The sequence below is a fragment of the Rana temporaria genome, chromosome 13 (assembly GCF_905171775.1).
Source record: "Rana temporaria chromosome 13, aRanTem1.1, whole genome shotgun sequence".
Taxonomy (NCBI): Eukaryota; Metazoa; Chordata; class Amphibia; order Anura; family Ranidae; genus Rana; species Rana temporaria.
This window is the reverse complement of record NC_053501.1, coordinates 53,155,651-53,174,698: the sequence shown is the minus strand read 5'-3', so window position 1 is coordinate 53,174,698 and position 19,048 is coordinate 53,155,651. Positions and strand designations below refer to the sequence as shown.

Here is a 19,048-nt window from a genome sequence, read left to right as displayed (position 1 = left end):
GCAATAAAACTATACCCTATTTTGTAAACGCTATAAATTTTGCGCAAACCAATTGATAAACACTTATTGCGATTTTTTTTACCAAAAATAGGTAGAATAATACGTATCGGCCTAAACTGAGGAAAAAAATGTTTTATATATATGTTTTTGGGGGGATATTTATTACAGCAAAAAGTAAAAAATATTGAATTTTTTTCAAAATTGACGCTCTATTTTTGTTTATAGCGCAAAAAATAAAAACCGCAGAGGTGATCAAATACCACCAAAAGAAAGCTCTATTTGTGGGGAAAAAAGGACGCCAGTTTTGTTTGGGAGCCACGTCGCACGACCGCGCAATTGTCTGTTAAAGCGACGCAGTGCCGAATCGCAAAACCTGGCCTGGGCATTTAGCTGCCTAAAGGTCCGGGGCTTAAGTGGTTAAAAAATGTTGCTTGTCTTGCAAAATGCTCTCAAACCAAGTTACTCTCAAACCAAGGTTTTACTGTACTTATTATTTATTTATGATCATTTTGATTTATTCGTAAGTTGTAAAACTGCATTCAGGTGTGAAATTTGTTTTACCTTTGGGCATGAATTGGCTAACTACTAGGAGCCTGTCTAAAGAATATATTAATGAAAAACCACTACCTTCAGGGGCCCCCTAGGGCCACACAATCAGGACCCCCCAGGGAGCTTTTCTTATTACCTGGAGAGAAATGCAGAGAAGTGTAATACCCTGGATGTGACAGCAGAGGGAGCGCGGCACACAGACGGAGGGGGCTCGGGATAATCGCACGCCTCTTCCTGCTGCTCTCCCGGCGCTCCGTCCTCCGGTACACACAGCTCACATCAGGAAAAGGAGGAGACGTCGGCCGGTGTGTGTGTGCGGCTGGAGCGAGGATACGGTGTATTTTCCCCCTATGATCTACAGACTGGGACCGGGCTCTCCATCTATAGGCTCTCCATACACAGTCCGAGGCATTGGAGCTTCTTCTTGTGAATGAACGGTGCTTGTCTGCCCCCCGGATCGTGCGCTGACCCCCATACACTGGCTGGGATGTGAGCTGTCACTCTCTGACCGTCAGCTGTCATCGTGTGCCGCAGGTGATCGGAGGAGGGAACGGCGTTGCTATGAAGCTGCCAGGAGGGATGGCTGGCCGGTGAGGAAGCATGGGCACTCCAGGGCTGGTGAGCCTTATCACTGGGCTCCTTCTCTGCACGGTACATGTCATCCTGGCAGGTAAGATGGGGGGCAACACTGGGCACCTGCTTCCCATATACCACACAGCATGCTGATACTTGTAGTTCTCTGACCAATAAAGGAACCTAAAATAAGATAAAGACAAGTCTGTTGTGCCCCTCCTTCTGAAGATGCGCATTGCCTGGCTGCAACACGTACTGCCCTGGAACAAGCATGCATCAAGTGAAGTCAGGACAGATCTGTAAGACCTCATTCACATTTCGTGTAGCCAAATCGGGCGTTTTTTGTTGCATGATTTACCTGCGTTTCTGTGTATAGAGCAGTCCATTCACGTGCGCATTTGTCAAGCCAAAGAAGCTCAAGGACCAAACTTTGGCCCCAAGCCAGGCACGTTTTTTTTTTCACCAGTTGCAGCAAAAACACACTGGCCCGGATTCAAAGAGATCTGCGCTCTATTTGCGGAGGCGCAGGGCAACGATTTTGCCCTGCGCCCCCGCAAATATTTTGCGCTGCTCTCAATTCACGGAGCAGCAGCTCCGTAAATTACGGGGGCGCGCCGGCAAAATTGCCCGGCGTAAGCGCGCGCAATGTAAATGATCCCGCCGGGGGCGATCGTAAAGCGCATGTGCCGTCGGGAAACTTTCCTGACGTGCATTGCGGCAAATGACGTCGCAAGGACGTCATTTGCTTCAAAGTGAACGTGAATGGCGTCCAGCGCCATTCACGTATCACTTGCGCAAACGGCGTGAAATTAAAATTTCACAAAGCGGGAACGGAGGGTATACTTTAGCATTGGCTGCCCCTACTATTAGAAGGGGCTGCCTTACGCTAAAGACGCCGTACGGAAACTCCGTAACTTGCGTACGCAGGGCACGCGCAACATTGTGAATCGGCGTAAGTATGCAATTTGCATACTATACGCTGACCACAATGGGATCAACGCAACGCAAGAATGCAGCCTAAAATCGGCGTGGCATAAGAGCCTTATGCCACGCAGATTTTAGGCTGCAGTCGGCGTAACGAGTTCTCTGAATCAGGAGAACTCGTTAGGCTGGCGCAAGTCAGCAATTGCGCTGCGTAACTATGGTTACACAGGCGCAATTGCTTACTGAATCTGGGCCACTGAGTTTGGGATGCCGTTAAGAATTAATGGCACCCAAAAGCGCATTACGCTTTTTGCCACAATTTGGTACTGCATTCACACATAGCGATACGGAATTCCGAAGCGTTTCAAAATTGCGGCAAGATACACATTCGAGTGCCACGCTACCTTAACGCCACCCCAAAAAGCGATTTGAAATTCCGGACTGCGGCAAGACACGCGTTTGGGTGGCATGCAATCTTAACGGCACCTCGAGTAGCAATTTGGAATCACTCCAAAATTGCGGCAAGACACGCGTTTGGGTGGCATGCAATCTTAATGGCACACCGAGTGCAGTGCAATTTATTTTATTTGATTTTTTTTTGCCAAAATTGTTGCATGTCTTGTGGCGCAATTTGCTTGACAAAATTGCATGAAATTAATCACCCAAAAAAAAGCCGTTTTGCATGACATGCAGAAAAGAATGTAAATGGCACAAAACATTGCAGATTTCGGCTACATGAGAGGTGAAGGGGCAGTTTGGAAATGCGGGCAGAATTTTGCCAGTTCTGCCTCAGATTCTAAATCGCAGAATGTGAATAGATGCGGACACCTGGGCCCCTGCACTGTAAATTCCGGCATGTCCAACCTCGCCACCCACAACCCCCCCGCCCTGGATTCCCAAGTGCCAAGTACAGATGCCCATAGACATAAGTGTCGGGTATACACTGGCGCTCATGTAAACAGTAGTATAGTGTACTGGAGTATTCCAACGATGTTCATTACTAGTATTTATATATGCCAGGAAATGTATACAGCATTTTACATATATAACACATTCATATCGATCAAAAGAGCTTACAATCTAAGGTCCCTATCTCACATACTAGGGTCAGTTTAGGCTTTGCGTTGCTCTTGCAGATCCATTCTTTGTCAGTGGCACCCCAAATGTGACCATAGCTCTACACCCAAAGCTTCTTTGGCACACTTGTCGCACATAGGGCAGTCTGTTCACGTGAATGGGCTGCCCAATGCATGTTGCAAAAATAATGCGCAATGCCTGAATTTGAATGCATTTGGGAAGTAGATATTAGGGAGCATCCAATATCCAATGTACCATATATACCCGAGTATAAGCCAAGGACCTAATTTTACCACAAAAAAAATGGGAAAACTTATAGGCTCGAGTATAAGCCTAGGGTGAGAATGCAGCAGCTACTGTAAGCGGAAAAGAGGGTCAACAATGCCCGTTTGCACGCCTCACTGTGCCCATTGCAGTCTCTCTGTGCCATACCTCACTGTGCCCATTGCAGTCTCTCTGTGCCATACCTCACTGTGCCCACTGCAGTCTCTCTGTGCCATACCTCACTGTGCCCATTGTAGTCTCTCTGTGCCATACCTCACTGTGCCCATTGCAGTCTCTGTGCCATACCTCACTGTGCCCATTGCAGTCTCTCTGTGCCATACCTCACTGTGCCCATTGCAGTCTCTCTGTGCCATACCTCACTGTGCCCATTGCAGTCTCTCTGTGCCATACCTCACTGTGCCCATTGCAGTCTCACTGTGCCATACCTCACTGTGCCCATTGCAGTCTCGCTGTGCCATACCTCACTGTGCCCATTGCAGTCTTGCTGTGCCATACCTCACTGTGCCCATTGCAGTCTCGCTGTGCCATACCTCACTGTGCCCATTGCAGTCTCGCTGTGCCATACCTCACTGTGCCCATTGCAGTCTCACTATGCCATACCTCACTGTGCCCATTGCAGTCTCACTGTGCCATACCTCACTGTGCCCATTGCAGTCTCACTGTACCATACCTCACTGTGCCCATTGCAGTCTCACTGTGCCATACCTCACTGTGCCCATTGCAGTCTGACCTGTCGGTGAACGGATGCGATCCATGTACGTCATAACCATGTCTTGCTCTGATAGCTTTTATTTGATATAAAACACCTTCAGAGTGCTTTGTATTTGAATGAAATGCATCTATTTGAGAGGTCACAAAACGCATGGCATTGTATTCACTGGAGGTGTATTGCAAGGCCAGTTCCTGTGGGAGTCATGTGGGAGTTTTAACAAGGACCTTGTAGTGTTCAGTAGACAGTTCTTGTTAATGAATGGAGATGTGCCGTGTGCTGTTGATTATACGTAGTAGAAGAGGCTTTAGTATGTTGGCGTATCGTTGTGGTAGTAGCTAAAAAAACCTTTTTGACCCTGATTCACAGGGCCCACATGTACCTGTTCTGGGCCCCAAAAAATCTTTTTTCCACAGTTCTTTCTTTACAATAGATATGGGGCCGGATTCAGATAGGTTAGCGGATCTTTAGATCCGCTAACCTATCTGATTTACGATCCGCCGCCGCAAGTTTTTGAGGCGAGTGCTTAATTCAGAAAGCACTTACCTCAAAACTTGCGGCGGCGTATCGTAAATCCCCCGGCGGAATTCAAATTCCGCGGCTAGGGGGAGTGTACTTTTTAAATCAGGCACGTCCCCGCGCCGAACCAACAACGCATGCGCCGTCCGCAAATTTTCCCAGCGTGCATTGCTCCAAATGACGTCGCAAGGACGTCATTGGTTTCGACGTTAACGTAAATTACGTCCGGCCGTATTCGCGAACGACTTAAGCAAACAACGTAAACAATTCAAAACTCGGCGCGGGAACGACGGCCATACTTAACATAGGATACGCCGCACTTACTCCTGCTATAGCAGGGGTAACTTTCCACCGGAAAAAGGCGCACGGGCGGTCGTTTGTTTGTTTCTGAATCGGCGTAAATGCTAATTTGCATATCCGACGCGTAAAAGATACAGGAGCGCCACCTAGCGGCCGGCCTGGAATTGCATCCTAAGATCCGACAGTGTAAGTCACTTACACCTGTCGGATCTTAGGCATATCTATGCGTAACTGATTCTATGAATCAGTTGCATAGATACGACCGGCCGGCCTTAGAGATACGACGGCGTATCTCTTATCTGAATCTGGCCCACGGAGATGTAATCAATGCACCTTGTTTCTAGGGGAAAATGGACAAGCCCAGTGGCCCCATTGCTAAAATGACACCGGTTTAGACATGACCGGTTTAGGTGTCTGTGGATGTTGTAATTCATGGAAAACTCAACAAAACTTTATAGAATAATAAGAATAAAATGACAGGCCAAGGCATAATGTTTCAATCATATCTTGATTTTTTAGCGCTGTTTATTATGCTAGTTTAATTTTACTGTTTAACATCCCCATGTATTTGTTTTTATGTAGATGCTTCTCTGGCTGGCTGGTTACTCGATTATTAAAACCCATTGTTCGATCAAATGCAAATTTTAAGAAACTCAAAAAATATTGACTCTTGTGTCACCAAGCTATGCAGTGGAATAACGTCCTTACAGGATGTCGCCAATTTACAAGCCAACCTCAATGCTCGGTGTAATTGAGCGACTAAGTGGCAGATGAGGTTTAATGTTGATAAATGTAAAGTTATGCACTTGGGGGCTAAGAATATTCATGCATCATACATGCTAGGGGGAGTACAACTGGGGACATCCATAGTGAAGGATCTGGGGGTTTTAGTTGATCATAAGCTCAATAATGGCATGCAAGGCCAAGCTGCGGTTTCCAAAGCGAGCAAAGTCCTTTCTTATATTAAGAGGTATGGACTCCAGAGAGAGAGATATCATTTTGCCCCTGTACAAATCATTAGTAAGACCTCATCTGGAATATGCAATTCAGTTTGGGTGCCCAAAAAAGAATATCGGGGAACTGGAGGAAGTACAGAGAAGGGCAACCAAACTGATAAGAGGCATGGAGGAGCTCAGCTATGAGGAAAGATTAGAGGAACTGAATGTATTCTCTCTTGAGAAGAGAGAGGAGATTAAGGGGGATATGATCAACATGTACAAATATATAAGGGGTCCGGACATATATTGAACTTGGTGTTGAGTTATTCACTTTACGGTCAACACAAAAGACAAGGGGGCACTCTTTTCGTCTAGAGGAAAAAAGATTTCATCTCCAAATACAAAAAGGTTTCTTCACAGTAAGGGCTGTGAAAATGTGGATTAGACTCCCTACAGAGGTGGTTCTGGCCAGCTCAGTAGATTGCTTTAAGAAAGGACTGGATTCTTTCCTAAATGTACATAATATAATTGGGTACTAACATTTATAGGTAAAGTTGATCCAGGAAAAATGCCTCTCGGGGGATCAGAAAGGACTTTTTTCCCCTGCTGTAGCAAATTGGATCATGCTCTGCTGTTTTTTTTTCTGCCTTCCTCTGGATCAACTGTGGGTATAGAATTGGGTTTATGGGATTGTACGATTTTTTTTTTTTTTTTTTATGGTTGAACTGGATGGACTTGTCTTTTTTACAACCTGACTAACTATGTAACTATTTATTTTTTTGTGAACACATTTTGTGTTATTTTATGTAATATATTTTAGCCCTATGAAGGGAGTTCTTTGGATATCTTGTATGTTGGGCGACATTGGGGGGGTGAGCCATTCCCTGACTGATGGGCGTTGTTGGGGGGGGGGGGGGGAAGCCATTCCCTGACTGATGGGCGTTGTTGGGGGGGGGGGGGGAAGCCATTCCCTGACTGATGGGCGTTGTTGGGGGGGGGGGAGCCATTCCCTGACTGATGGGCGTTGTTGGGGGGGGGGGGGGGGGGAGCCATTCCCTGACTGATGGGCGTTGTTGGGGGGGGGGAGCCATTCCCTGACTGATGGGTGATGTTGGGGGGGGGGGGGGCCATTCCCTGACTGATGGGTGATGTTGGGGGGGAAAAGCCATTCCCTGACTGGTGGGCGACGTTGGGAAAAGCCGTTCCCTGACTGGTGGGCGACGTTGGGAAAAGCCATTCCCTGACTGATGGCATCCTGGTAAGTTTTGACAAGGTGTCACTAGGAAATGTTTTCAACATTTATTTTTGTGGAGCTGGGAAGAACGTATTTCAGATATGACCAATAAAATGGAACATTTGTCCAGTTGGCATGGGGTGTCTGGTGATCCCAATAACAGCTCAATGTGGCAACATTTCTCTAAGATGTATATGGAGTTTATTTAAAGATAAATGTATTTATGGCCCTATAGACAACTTTTGATGGCCCCATAGTCTCCTTTCGATTGGATCTGGGCTCCTTCCAGTGTTGGTCACATGACGGCTGACAAAGTGTAGGATCACTGTTGAGGCTGTCAGTTGCCAACCAGCTGGCTATTCCTGAATGTCAGTCTTTCAAGCCCAGTCAGTAGAGTCCACATAAACAGACCCACAAAAGGGGGAGCTTCTGCAGAATGCTATTTTGTTGCTTTTGTATAATGGTCGGCAGGGCCGATCCTGAGCAGGTGCATGGGGTGCAGCGCACCCAGGCGCCACAGAGGTGGGGGGTGCTGAAGCGCCAGAAAGCTCCTCCTTCTTGTCTGTGTCCAGAGGCAGCTCTCTCCGCTAGCAACTGACAGAAGTGGATCAGAGGAGGAGAGACTGTGCCGCTCCCTCCCTTCTCCTGTCAGGGGAGGAGAGCGAAGCAGCCGGAGACCATAGCCACAGTCTCTGAGCATCTCCTGTAGTATGTCTGCAGTCTCTGACCATGTGGGGGCGCCAGAAATATTTCTTCACCCAGGTGTCTGTGACCCTAGGATCGGTCCTGATGGTCGGAGTTTGACAGAATAGGTGAGCATTATCATTTGTATATGTATAAAGTATAGGTCTACTTTATTCATTACAACCTAAACAATCAACAGGGTACACATAAACCTTACTGTATCATATTATTTTGAGTGAAAAGTTTACCAATAGCTGAGCTCTTCTACCAAAAGCCTAAGCAGAAGATTACATGGTCTCTGCAGCATTGTGTGTGTTTCATATCATTAGAGACTGTAGTGAGATACAAGGATCATCCAAGCACAACCGGAACGCAGAGCCTAGTTAGATTATGAGTAGGTGCTGCTGCCCCAGGTTAAACTATACTATACTGTACAAGAAAAGCATTGATAAGATTCCTTTTCCATTGCATTGAATTCTTTCACATATACAGCCAAAAACACTTTCCATTACATAAACAAAAAAGATTTGATTTACAGCAGGAGATAAGACATGATTACCACCTGATTTAGCGACAATTCTGATCATTTAGCAGTCAATCACAAGGACGGAGCTGGCACAGGACACTGAGCAGAGTAGTGGGTGGTGGGTATGGAAGGCCATGTTTGATGGATTTAATTTATTTTCCTTCCGTGTCAGTTCCACGTCAGGATACTTTGTAGCAATTTGTGTTATTTTATAAAGCACAACAGTAAACATTTTTTTCCTTATTTTTGATTTGTTATAAAATGTTTTCAATTGCATATTTATTTTTTCAATGTCGGAAATCTTTGTAGATCTGGCAGAAGTCCTGTGAGATTTCAACTTCTGTAGGGAGCTGGCAGTGCTGCTCTGAAACGGAATTGGTTTATTATACATTGGGACAGGTTCATACTACATGCAGTCCAGTGCATTTTTTTTCTCCATCAAAAACGCATTAACATTAGGTTACATGGATTTTAGTGACCCTAGTTTACACCATTGCTGTGTGTTCCAGTACAGTCAACAAAAGTAGAACATGTTGCATTTTTTTTTCTGCAAGGAACTGCTCTGGAACATGGAAGAGACATCAAAAAAAAACTGGAACACTTCAAAAACACAGCAGAATGCATTACAGTAAGAGCCGGTTCACACAGGGGCGGCACGACTTCGGGGGGCGACTCGGCCAGGCGACCTGAAGACGACTTCCAAGGTGACTTGCAAAATGACTTCTGTATAGAAGTCAATGCAAATCGCCCCGAGTCGCCCCCGAAGTCGTACAGGAACCTTTTTCTAAGTCGGAGCGACTTGCGTCACTCCTATTAGAACGGTTCTATTCACTAGAATGGGACGCGACTTGTCAGGCGGCTGCGTCGCCTGACGAGTCTCCCCAGTGTGAACCGGGTCTAAAACAACCCAGGAAACTTTGGAAAAAAATAAAAGCGTGGAACAAACGCACTGGAATGTATCAAAAACGTGAGTGCAGAAATACATTCGGAACATATCTGAACTGTGTTTCTGTGGTGTCAACTGGCCCTAAAAGTAAAATAAAATCTGAAAAAAAAGTATATCTAAAAACCAAAACTTTATTTTTTCATTTTGAATAGAAAAGGAGCGCGATGAAACCCATGTCAGTTTTTTTTTTTTTTCTTTTGCCATCTGTGTCTAATTCAGGAGATTTCACATCACTTCCTATCCTTTACACCCCAGTCAAACCAATCGCAACATTTAAATTGTGCTACTTCACTTGAAGTAGTGCGATTTCAGCGTAGCATTTCACTGCATTGTTATTTACACTGCAACGCAGACTAGTGCTGCACTATAAGGCTTCATTTCCACGGACGTTTTTACAGCCACTTTTCTGAGCGTTTTTTGCAGCTTAGAAATGTCTCTCCATGTTAGTCTATGGCAGTGATGGCGAACCTTGGCACCCCAGGTGTTTTGGAACTACATTTCCCATTATGCTCATGCACTCTGCAGTGTAGTTGAGCATCATGGGAAATGTAGTTCCAAAACATCTGGGGTGCCAAGGTTCGCCATCACTGGTCTATGGCCTCATGCCCACCATGACGTTTTTGAGCTGTAGATGGCTGAGCCGTTTTTAAGCTGCAAAAAAAAAACCAGGACCAGTGTGTTCTGAAGCTCCAGCGTTAGAGCTGTAAAAACGCCAGACGTTAAACGCTCAAATGCGCAAAAACGCTAAAAACCACTACCGCTGCGTTTTTGAGCATAAAAAAAAAGGAGCCGTGTTATGCGATTAAGGACCCTTTCACGTGGTCACACTGGCGGACCGATCGGGTCCGCCTGTCAGTTTTTCAGGCGCATTGGTAAAACCCTCCAGTATCCTCTATAGAGACTCATGTCTGACACCTGCCAACATCTGATCCGATCCACTAAAAACAGACGGATAGGGAACCATTCCCCATTTGTTCTATCTGATGGCAATTGGGTGTAAACGGACAGGCGGTTAATTTACATTGATCACCATAGAGAAGAGCGAGCTTTGTCTGTGTCCGCTTTACATAAGCGGAGCGGACACGGACCAGCCATCCACCTTGTTTTCGTTATTTGCTATGATTTGTGCAATGGTTTTTATGTTACATTGCATTCAAAATAAAAGAATTATGTTTGGGCTGATCACTCATCATTTCTTAAATGCCTGGGGAATGTAAATTTATGAACACAACTGTAAACTATGGAGATGTAATCAGGAATAAGGCAGTACTATGTCCTTTAATATAGGAGTCCGGAATGCATCTTCTTATGATTCACTCTATAGGTAGGATGCCATTTCTATGAGTAAACTTGAAGGAGCGTGCAGCCAGAAGCCAGAGGATAGCTAGAAGTTGAATTGCTCCAGAAAAGCATTAGTGATCCCCGTGAAATATAAATCCATGCTTGATAATAAACCACAGATTGTTTCCGGAGAATTGACTCATGTTTCGTCATCGGAAAGCATGGCATTTTGTGTTACCGTGTAATTGCCTTGGGATCATTCAGTATGTTTTTATTACAGAAAAACTATTACGATCACAATTTTTATAAACGGACTCTAACATGATAAGCATTCAGAGGTAGGCATCCTGCTGTCTAATTACAAGTCCTGGCACTCCCTGCCAGCGATGGGTTGCTCAGAAAAAAATCTCACAGGGTTGCGTAATCTGTAACTTTAGCATGGTTATCCTTTTACAGCTAACGTTTAGTAATGTCTGGGCGGGCACAGCGCTAAAGGCATCAGTTTCTGTAATGATGTGTATGCATCTGGATATTTCCTGTAGTGGCAGCCCTCTGTGCTCAATCCAGCAACGTTGCACAGAAGGCTCGGCTGCCCGGGACTCCCCTCCTCATTGCATGGACAGCAGCGAAGCAGTATTTGCTCCTGTCAATCAAAGTGAGTGAGCCAATAAGGAGAAAGAGGGTAGGGCTAGGCTGCAGCTCTGTGTCTGAATGGACACGCAAAGCAGCAGCTTGGTTCGGGTGCCCCCATAGCAAGCTGCTTGCTATGGGGGCACTCAGCAGGATGGAGGGGCGAGATGCACTGGCGAGGGATGGGAAGAGGGTGTTCTGGGCTGCTCTGTGCAAAAGCACTGCACAGAGCAGGTAAATTGTGGCATGTTATTAAACATTTCGCTCTAACGTGGAATTCCGGGATAACCCTAACTACTCTACAAACTGTCCCCTCCCCCCTCCTAACACCTATGCTTACTAACCTGTATAAGAAAGATCTGAATACTTTCCTATATTCAGTCCGCTCTGGACGTGATCTCCTGTATCAGCCAGCACTAGCTGCACGGGAGGGAGTGCTCCAACAATAGCTGGTAATGCTTGGGAGCGTGACATCCACCCATAGGCTTCAATGGCCCTTCTACTGCCAGCACTTCTCCTCTCCCCTGCAGCAGCACTACCTGGCACAGGGGAGCAGGATTATGTGACCAGACTGAATTGGCCTGAAAATAGGTTATATATAGTTTTTTTTTTTTTTTTTCCGCAGGTTGGTAAACATAGAAAGGGGGAAGGGACAGTTTAAGGAGTATTAGGGTTATCCTAGAAATCCACTTTAAATGCAGCTTTTAATAAGAGAAAAAAACAGGTGCACAAAATTGTCCAGCTTGTACAATGAATTTGATCATTTAAATTGAAGCTTCATTGCACTTACATAAACACAGGTACCATGTGTGCAAAACACACTAATGGCATGTACACACGATCGGAATTTGTGACAAGAAAAGTTCGATGTGAGCTTTTGGTCGGAAATTCTGACCGTGTGTAGGCCCCATCTGACATTTCCTGTCGGAATTTCCAGCAGCAAAAATTTGAGACCTGGTTCTCAAATTTTCCAACGGCAAAGTTCTTGACGGAAATTTCGATCGTCTGTATGCAATTCCGATGCGCAAAAATTCTACGCATGCTCAGAATCATTGAACTTAATTTTTCTCGGCTCGTCGTAGTGTTGTACGTCACTGCGTTCTTGACGGTCGGAATTTCTGACAACATTTGTGTGACCGTGTGTATGCAACACAAGTTTAAGCCAACATTCCGTCTGTAAAAATTCAACGGTTTTCTTGTGGGAAATTGCGATGTATGTTTACGTGGCATAAGGCGACGTACCTGCATTTCAATGAGTTACAACGCACATTAGTGCATTGCATTAGAGAAGGGGTCATCTATTATTTTAAGCATGTTGGGTGCATAGGCAGCCCATTTATATAGAAAGGGCTGTTTTAACACGTGGCATAATGTACAACTGTAAATGGGCTTGGTTTTTTCAAGCAACAGTTAAAATGCTCTTTTACTGGTGGGTACAGGTGGCTAAAGAAAGATACTCTCTCTGTGAAAACAGTGGACTGTCTACTGTGGTCTGACACACTTCCTGTTTTGTCACCACTACAGCACTGCAATCGGCAAGGATCCCGCTGTCATGACTTCAATGTTCTTAAAGTGTTGCACAATTTAGCAACTTTACCCATTTCTTAAAAAAGGGGTGGTGGCGCTACCTACCCTTAATAAACCACAAGTAAGTGTAAGGGTCAACCTTTGCAAAAAGGTCTACTGTAAAGTGTGTCAGATGTGTGTTATAGGCATATCGATGGTATGCTTCCTTATCCTCTATTAATACCAATTCATACTCCAAATGTGTAATGTAGATGAAGGATCGGCGCAATCCCTAGGACGTGTGTGTTGTCCTCGTATACAAAGCGTGCTGGTACCGTGTACCCTTACTAGCTTAAAGTAAATATTGTGACAACCCTATGAATATATATATATAAAGTGAAAAAAAATATTATTAATTAATAAATTATATATAAATATGCAAATCCACACAAAAGGTCATTGAGGGTTAAACCAACCAATCACATCCACATCTCATATGGTGTAGAGAGGTGTAGTGAAATACGTAAAAGAAAAAAATATATATATAGGATATATATGTATACACTTTGCATAAAGTGAAATATCAGAAGTCCATCACAGAGTGGTAACTTGATAAACAATATTCAGAATTCCATGTTCCATAAACAAACAGCAATGACCAGAAAGTTAAAAATAATATATAAAAAAAAGTCCGCTTCAGAAGACGTTTGATTACGAAACGCGTAAGGCGGAGTTACGCAGTCACGCTACTTCCGGGTTCTACGCTAGTTGGAACGCAGGTAGACCGCAAGCCACGATTCCTATTACTGGCACACACAGAACACCCGGCCATGTGTGTTTTTTTAATATAGCTTAACGTAGCATTTTTTTATATATTATATTATATTATATTATATTTTATATATATATATATGTATACACTTTGCATAAAGTGAAATATCAGAAGTCCATCACAGAGTGGTAACTTGATAAGCAATATTCAGAATTCCATGTTCCAGTCCAGCCAGGGATTGGGAGTGCAGGCTCTTAAAGTGAGGAAGATGCTTCTAGGTCACAGATGGTGAAGGCGCAAGTGATCCCGGTGCTCACCCTCAGGGGTCCCCACTCCCCAGCTGATGCTACCCCTCCAGGGGTGTATCGCATGTAATGCATACTTCCCGAGGCTGCTCTCTCCCGGCTAGCTCCCTCCTCCGTCCAAATAGCGGGTCTCCAGAGTAGTGTGATATTCCTCAGAGGAAAGAAAAAACGCCTTCCATAGTGTAGTAAAAAATGTGCTTTATTGGCCCAACACTGCTGGATGTACCAGCATAAACAAACAGCAATGGCAAGAAAGTTAAAAATAATATATAAAAAAACTGCTACGTTAAGTAGCGTGACTGCGTAACTCCGCCTTACGCGTTTCGTAATCAAACGTCTTCTGAAGCAGACTTTTATTATATATTATTTTTAACTTTCTGCCCATTGCTATTTGTTTATGGAACATGGAATTCTGAATATTGTTTATCAAGTTACCACTCTGTGATGGACTGCTGATATTTCACTTTATGCAAAGTGTATACATATATATCCTATATATATATTTTCTTTTACGTATTTCACTACACCTCTCTACACCATATGAGATGTGGATGTGATTGGTTTACCCTCAATGACCTTTTGTGTGGATTTGCATATTCATACCGTATTTGCCGGTGTATAAGGCGACCGGGCGTATAAGACGACCCCCTAATTTTACAGTTTTTTACGATTTTTTTGCCTGTACTCACCGTATAAGACGACCCCCTTCCGACTCTTCATATTTCTTCCTTCTGGAGCCATATTCTTCTTCCTTCTTGCTGGAGCTGGAGCCAATCACAGCAAGCGATGTATTCTATTAATGAATACAAAGCCTGCGTGGATTGGCAGAGGCTGTAACATCATCAGCCCACGCCTCTCTGACTCTCAAAGCCAATCCGAGCAGGCTACTGTATGTAGCCTGCTCAGATTGGCAGAGGTTGTTACTCCATTTCTAGCATTTTTTTTTTTCGTCTGACCCCCCCCACCTTTAACAACTTGCGGCAGGAGCCCACCCCCCATTTTTTTTTCCGTCTGACTTTAGCAATTCGCGGCAGGAGAAAGAACAGAAGACTTGACTTGACTTTGTTTTGTTTGTCAGCACTAAACCCCCCCCCCCCCCCTGCTTATCATTTCGTGGCAGGAGAGAGGAGGCCCCCCCCCCCCCCCCCCTGGTTCTCTGCTCCAGAGGGGCCCTGCCTAAAGCTGTATAAGGGGCCCCAAAATTTGTGATGGCTGCCCTGGCTATTAGTCTTTATATCATGCTAGCTTCACGCTTTGCCCTAATCACACTATGCAGATAAGGATAAGCCTTTTGGTACGCAAGGTCTTCCGATTCCTTAGTTAGATCTGCTGGTTACGTCGTTGCTTTCTAATGATGGCAAACTGATGAAATATTAAATATCTCTCTCCAGGGTTAATAGTATGAGTCATGCTCACGCTGCGCCTCTGTTGTCAATACTGTATATAAAAGAGCTTGCTTTCGTAGGTGAGTGATTTGGGGAACTGTGCTGAGAAGAGCCGTCTGCTGTTCTTTTTCTCAATTGCGTCTGATAAATCATGCTCGTGTCATAGAATCGGCATCAGGTTTTCCTCCGATGTTATGAGAAAGTGATTGCGTTCCATGGCTTCTGATGGCATCCTGGAAGGGGGAAGGATTGGGGGCACAGAAGTTCTGCATGAAAATAAAAAGATTAATGGGCAGATAGCTTGATGGGAACTCAGATTTATCAATTTTATCCTTGCATGATTTATTTTTTTGTGTAGTATAAAGTACCTTTATTTAATAAGGTGAATAGTGCTGTGTAAAGTGCATGATTTCGTAAACAGCCAATCAGAATTCAAATTTTGTTTCGATTATTTACTAAAGCAAATCCACTTGCACTACATGTACGCTTGGAATTGCAGATCTGAGAGGAAGCTCTGAAATTAGGGGAAGCTCTGCTGATTTTATCAACCAATCATGTGCAAGCAAAAATGCTGTTTTTTTCCTGGCATGTCCCCCTTAGATCGACAGCACTTCCAAACGCACTTGCAATGCACTTGTAGTGCAAAGTGGATTTGCCTTTAGTACATAACCACCATAGTGTTACTAAACCCACAACAGCACAATCAGTCTGTATATGCAGTAATTGATGGAAGGAATAGTGCCCATTTTGGAATTGGTGGAAGGAATAGTGCCCATCTTTGGAATTGGTGGAAGAAATAGTGCCCATCATTCGTATTGGTGGAAGGAATAGTGCCCATCACTGGTATTGGTCTAAGGAATAGTGCCCATCACTGGTATTGGTCTAAGGAATAGTGCCCATCACTGGTATTGGTGGAAGGAATAGTGCCCATCACTGGTATTGGTGGAAGGAATTGTGCCCATCACTGGTATTGGTCTAAGGACTAGTGCCCATCACTGGTATTGGTGGAAGGAATAGTGCCCATCACTGGTATTGGTGGAAGGAATAGTGCCCATCACTGGTATTGGTGGAAGGAATAGTGCCCATCACTGGTATTGGTGGAAGGAATAGTGCCCATCACTGGTATTGGTGGAAGGAATAGTGCCCATCACTGGTATTGGTGGAAGGAATAGTGCCCATCACTGGTATTGGTGGAAGGAATAGTGCCCATCACTGGTGTTGGTGGAAGGAATAGTGCCCATCACTGGTATTGGTGGAAGGAATAGTGCCCATCTTTGAAATTGGTGGAAGAAATAGTGCCCATTTTTGAAATTGGTGGAAGGAATAGTGCCCATTTTTGAAATTGGTGGAAGGAATAGTGCCCATTTTTGAAATTGGTGGAAGGAATAGTGTCCATTTTTGGAATTGGTGGAAGGAATAATGCCCATTTTTGGAATTGGTGGAAGGAATAGTGCCCATTTTTGGAATTGGTGGAAGGAATAGTGCCCATTTTTGGAATTGGTGGAAGGAATAGTGCCCATCATTGGAATTGGTGGAAGGAATAGTGCCCATCATTGGAATTGGTGGAAGGAATAGTGCCCATCATTGGAATTGGTGGAAGGAATATTGCCCATCATTGGTATTGGTGGAAGGAATAGTGCCCATCACTGGTATTGGTGGAAGGAATAGTGCCCATCACTGGTATTGGTGGAAGGAATAGTGCCCATCACTGGTATTGGTGGAAGGAATAGTGCCCTTCACTGGTATTGGTGGAAGGAATAGTGCCCATCACTGGTATTTGTGGAAGGAATAGTGCCCATTATTGGAATCGGTGGGAGGAATAATGCCCCATAAAGGGAAGCAAAAGGCCACAGTTTGGAGACCACTGCTTTATATGAAGCCAGAGGTTTGACATGCCTATCATGCAAGATTAAAAATTGTCATGTGCAAGAGTATGGCCACATACAGCCATTCACTTATGACCACCTGCACTTACTTGGGCATGGAAAAACACCAGGAAATATAGGCTATAAATCTCCATGTGCATGAACCCAAAGGGTCCATTCACAAAGGCATATGTATGTTTTCTGCATGAATGCAGGTTCTTGTTGGCAGCAGAACCTGCAGAAAATATGCATCTAATATACATACTATAATATGCTCGTGCCTAAATGTGTACAATTCTTCTTCTTTCATTCAAATGAATGGTAACACATTTACAGGCGTACAGGTTTAGGCATGTTCGCACATAAAATCTGAAGATCTGTGGGGCCCTGTATGCAGGGGTGTCCTACATTTTTCTGCACAGCTAAATGCAATGCATATTTTCGCAGGTATGTGCAGTCATGTGAATGGGCTCATTGATTGCTATAGTGCTGCGTTCCGATGCACTCAAAACTATGCGCCGAACGCATCACAGTGCAAATTCTTTTTTTTTTTTTTTTTTTTTCTGTGAATGAGCCCTAAATGTTGAATCATTATTGGGCTGTGTTTAATGTGCAGTCACCTACAGAAGAGAACATTGATGGGTCATCATCCAGATTTGTGTGTCTGTGTGTTTTGTATTTCTTTGAGTATGCCTGAAAATTACAACATAAACTTATTTCGAATGAATCTGAGTCGGATCGGTTTCACTGGCCTGTTTTCTTTTGAGGTTTTGTGTGTGTGAGATTTCTCTATGTGGTATAATATATAAAAGAGAACCTTCCTTGGGAGACATTGGAGCCTCTCGTATTACAAAGCAGCTCTGGACTGTGACATCACTCATTATTTTCATTTATTTATTTATTTTATTCTGTAACCCACTGTGTCAATAAATGAATCAAGACTCTTCCCACAGTCAGGACACTTCATAGAGTATCCAATACACTCTTTAGAATTCCATCATGCTTGTGCACAACAAATAATGGTGTGGGTGACAAATTCACATATCTGTAGTAAAAAAAAAAAAAAAAAAGGGGTACATAAATCTGGGGAATGCACCAAATGCGTAGGTGCATTGAGACCAGAGTGTCCATACAGACGTTTGGTCTTCGGCACAGCTGAACTCCCTCCCATCTCTGCAACTTTCACATTTGACAGCGAAATGTTCACTTTTGTAGCCGGGTGGGTGAAGCGTGATGGGGATTCACAAACACTAGTTCTCCATCAGGTCCCCTTCCCTTGTGATTAATGGCAAGCGGTGAGCGGATCCATGGACAAAAGACAGCCTGCTATTGGCTATAGATTTCCCTGCTCTAAAGGGAAGAGACCTGATGGGGAACTAGTGTTTCAGCTTCATCATTAGGCTCAGCCCATCGTCATTGTCACTTAAAGCGCAGTTGCACCCAAAAGTGGAAGCTCTGCTTATCTGCTCCCCCCGGTGCCACATTTGGAACCTTTATTTGTATTGCATTTTCTTTTACAAATATTTTATTGATAGAAAAGTAGACACAAGAGAATAGTGCAATAGTGTGACGGATACATCAAACATATAATGAAGGGGAGAATCCTGATAACGGGGTACTATACACAAAATACAACATTTAGTAATACAATGATACAGTAAAAGAGAAAAAAGTGTCCTAGAGTATGCTACATAAAGGACAAAAAAAAAAAACACTGCAGAAAATTAACTATAGGATGATCACACAGAACAGAGAGATAAATGTATGATTTATTGTGTATAAACTCCTACTTGTGGGCATCCATCATTGAGTCGACTCCAAGAAATCAGGAGTCACAGAAGGAGAAAATGTATAGAGCAAGGAAAAGAAAAGGTAGGCTAAAGGGTAAAAAAAAAAGGGGGGGGGGGCCTGGTTTCTGATTAGTGGCAGTCAGTACTGCAAGCCATGGCTCTATATATTTTATTACTAAATATGTACTGCATATACCAAATTTAATAACTGTAAATTTCTTTGTTGCGCAAACAAACCCAGGCTTGACGC

The 19,048-nt window shown here is 44.1% G+C and overlaps 1 protein-coding gene across 2 annotated transcripts in view; it reads left to right on the top strand.

The window, feature by feature from the left end:
• Nucleotides 1–749: 749 nt before the first annotated feature.
• Nucleotides 750–19,048, top strand: part of TYRO3 (TYRO3 protein tyrosine kinase) — a 230,944-nt gene continuing 212,645 nt past the window's right edge. For both annotated transcript variants that reach the window (XM_040333801.1, XM_040333800.1), the window contains exon 1: nucleotides 750–1,219. In XM_040333801.1, the coding sequence (XP_040189735.1) occupies nucleotides 1,150–1,219 (70 nt within the window). In that variant the 5' untranslated portion in view covers nucleotides 750–1,149. The remainder of the gene's footprint in view (nucleotides 1,220–19,048) is intronic.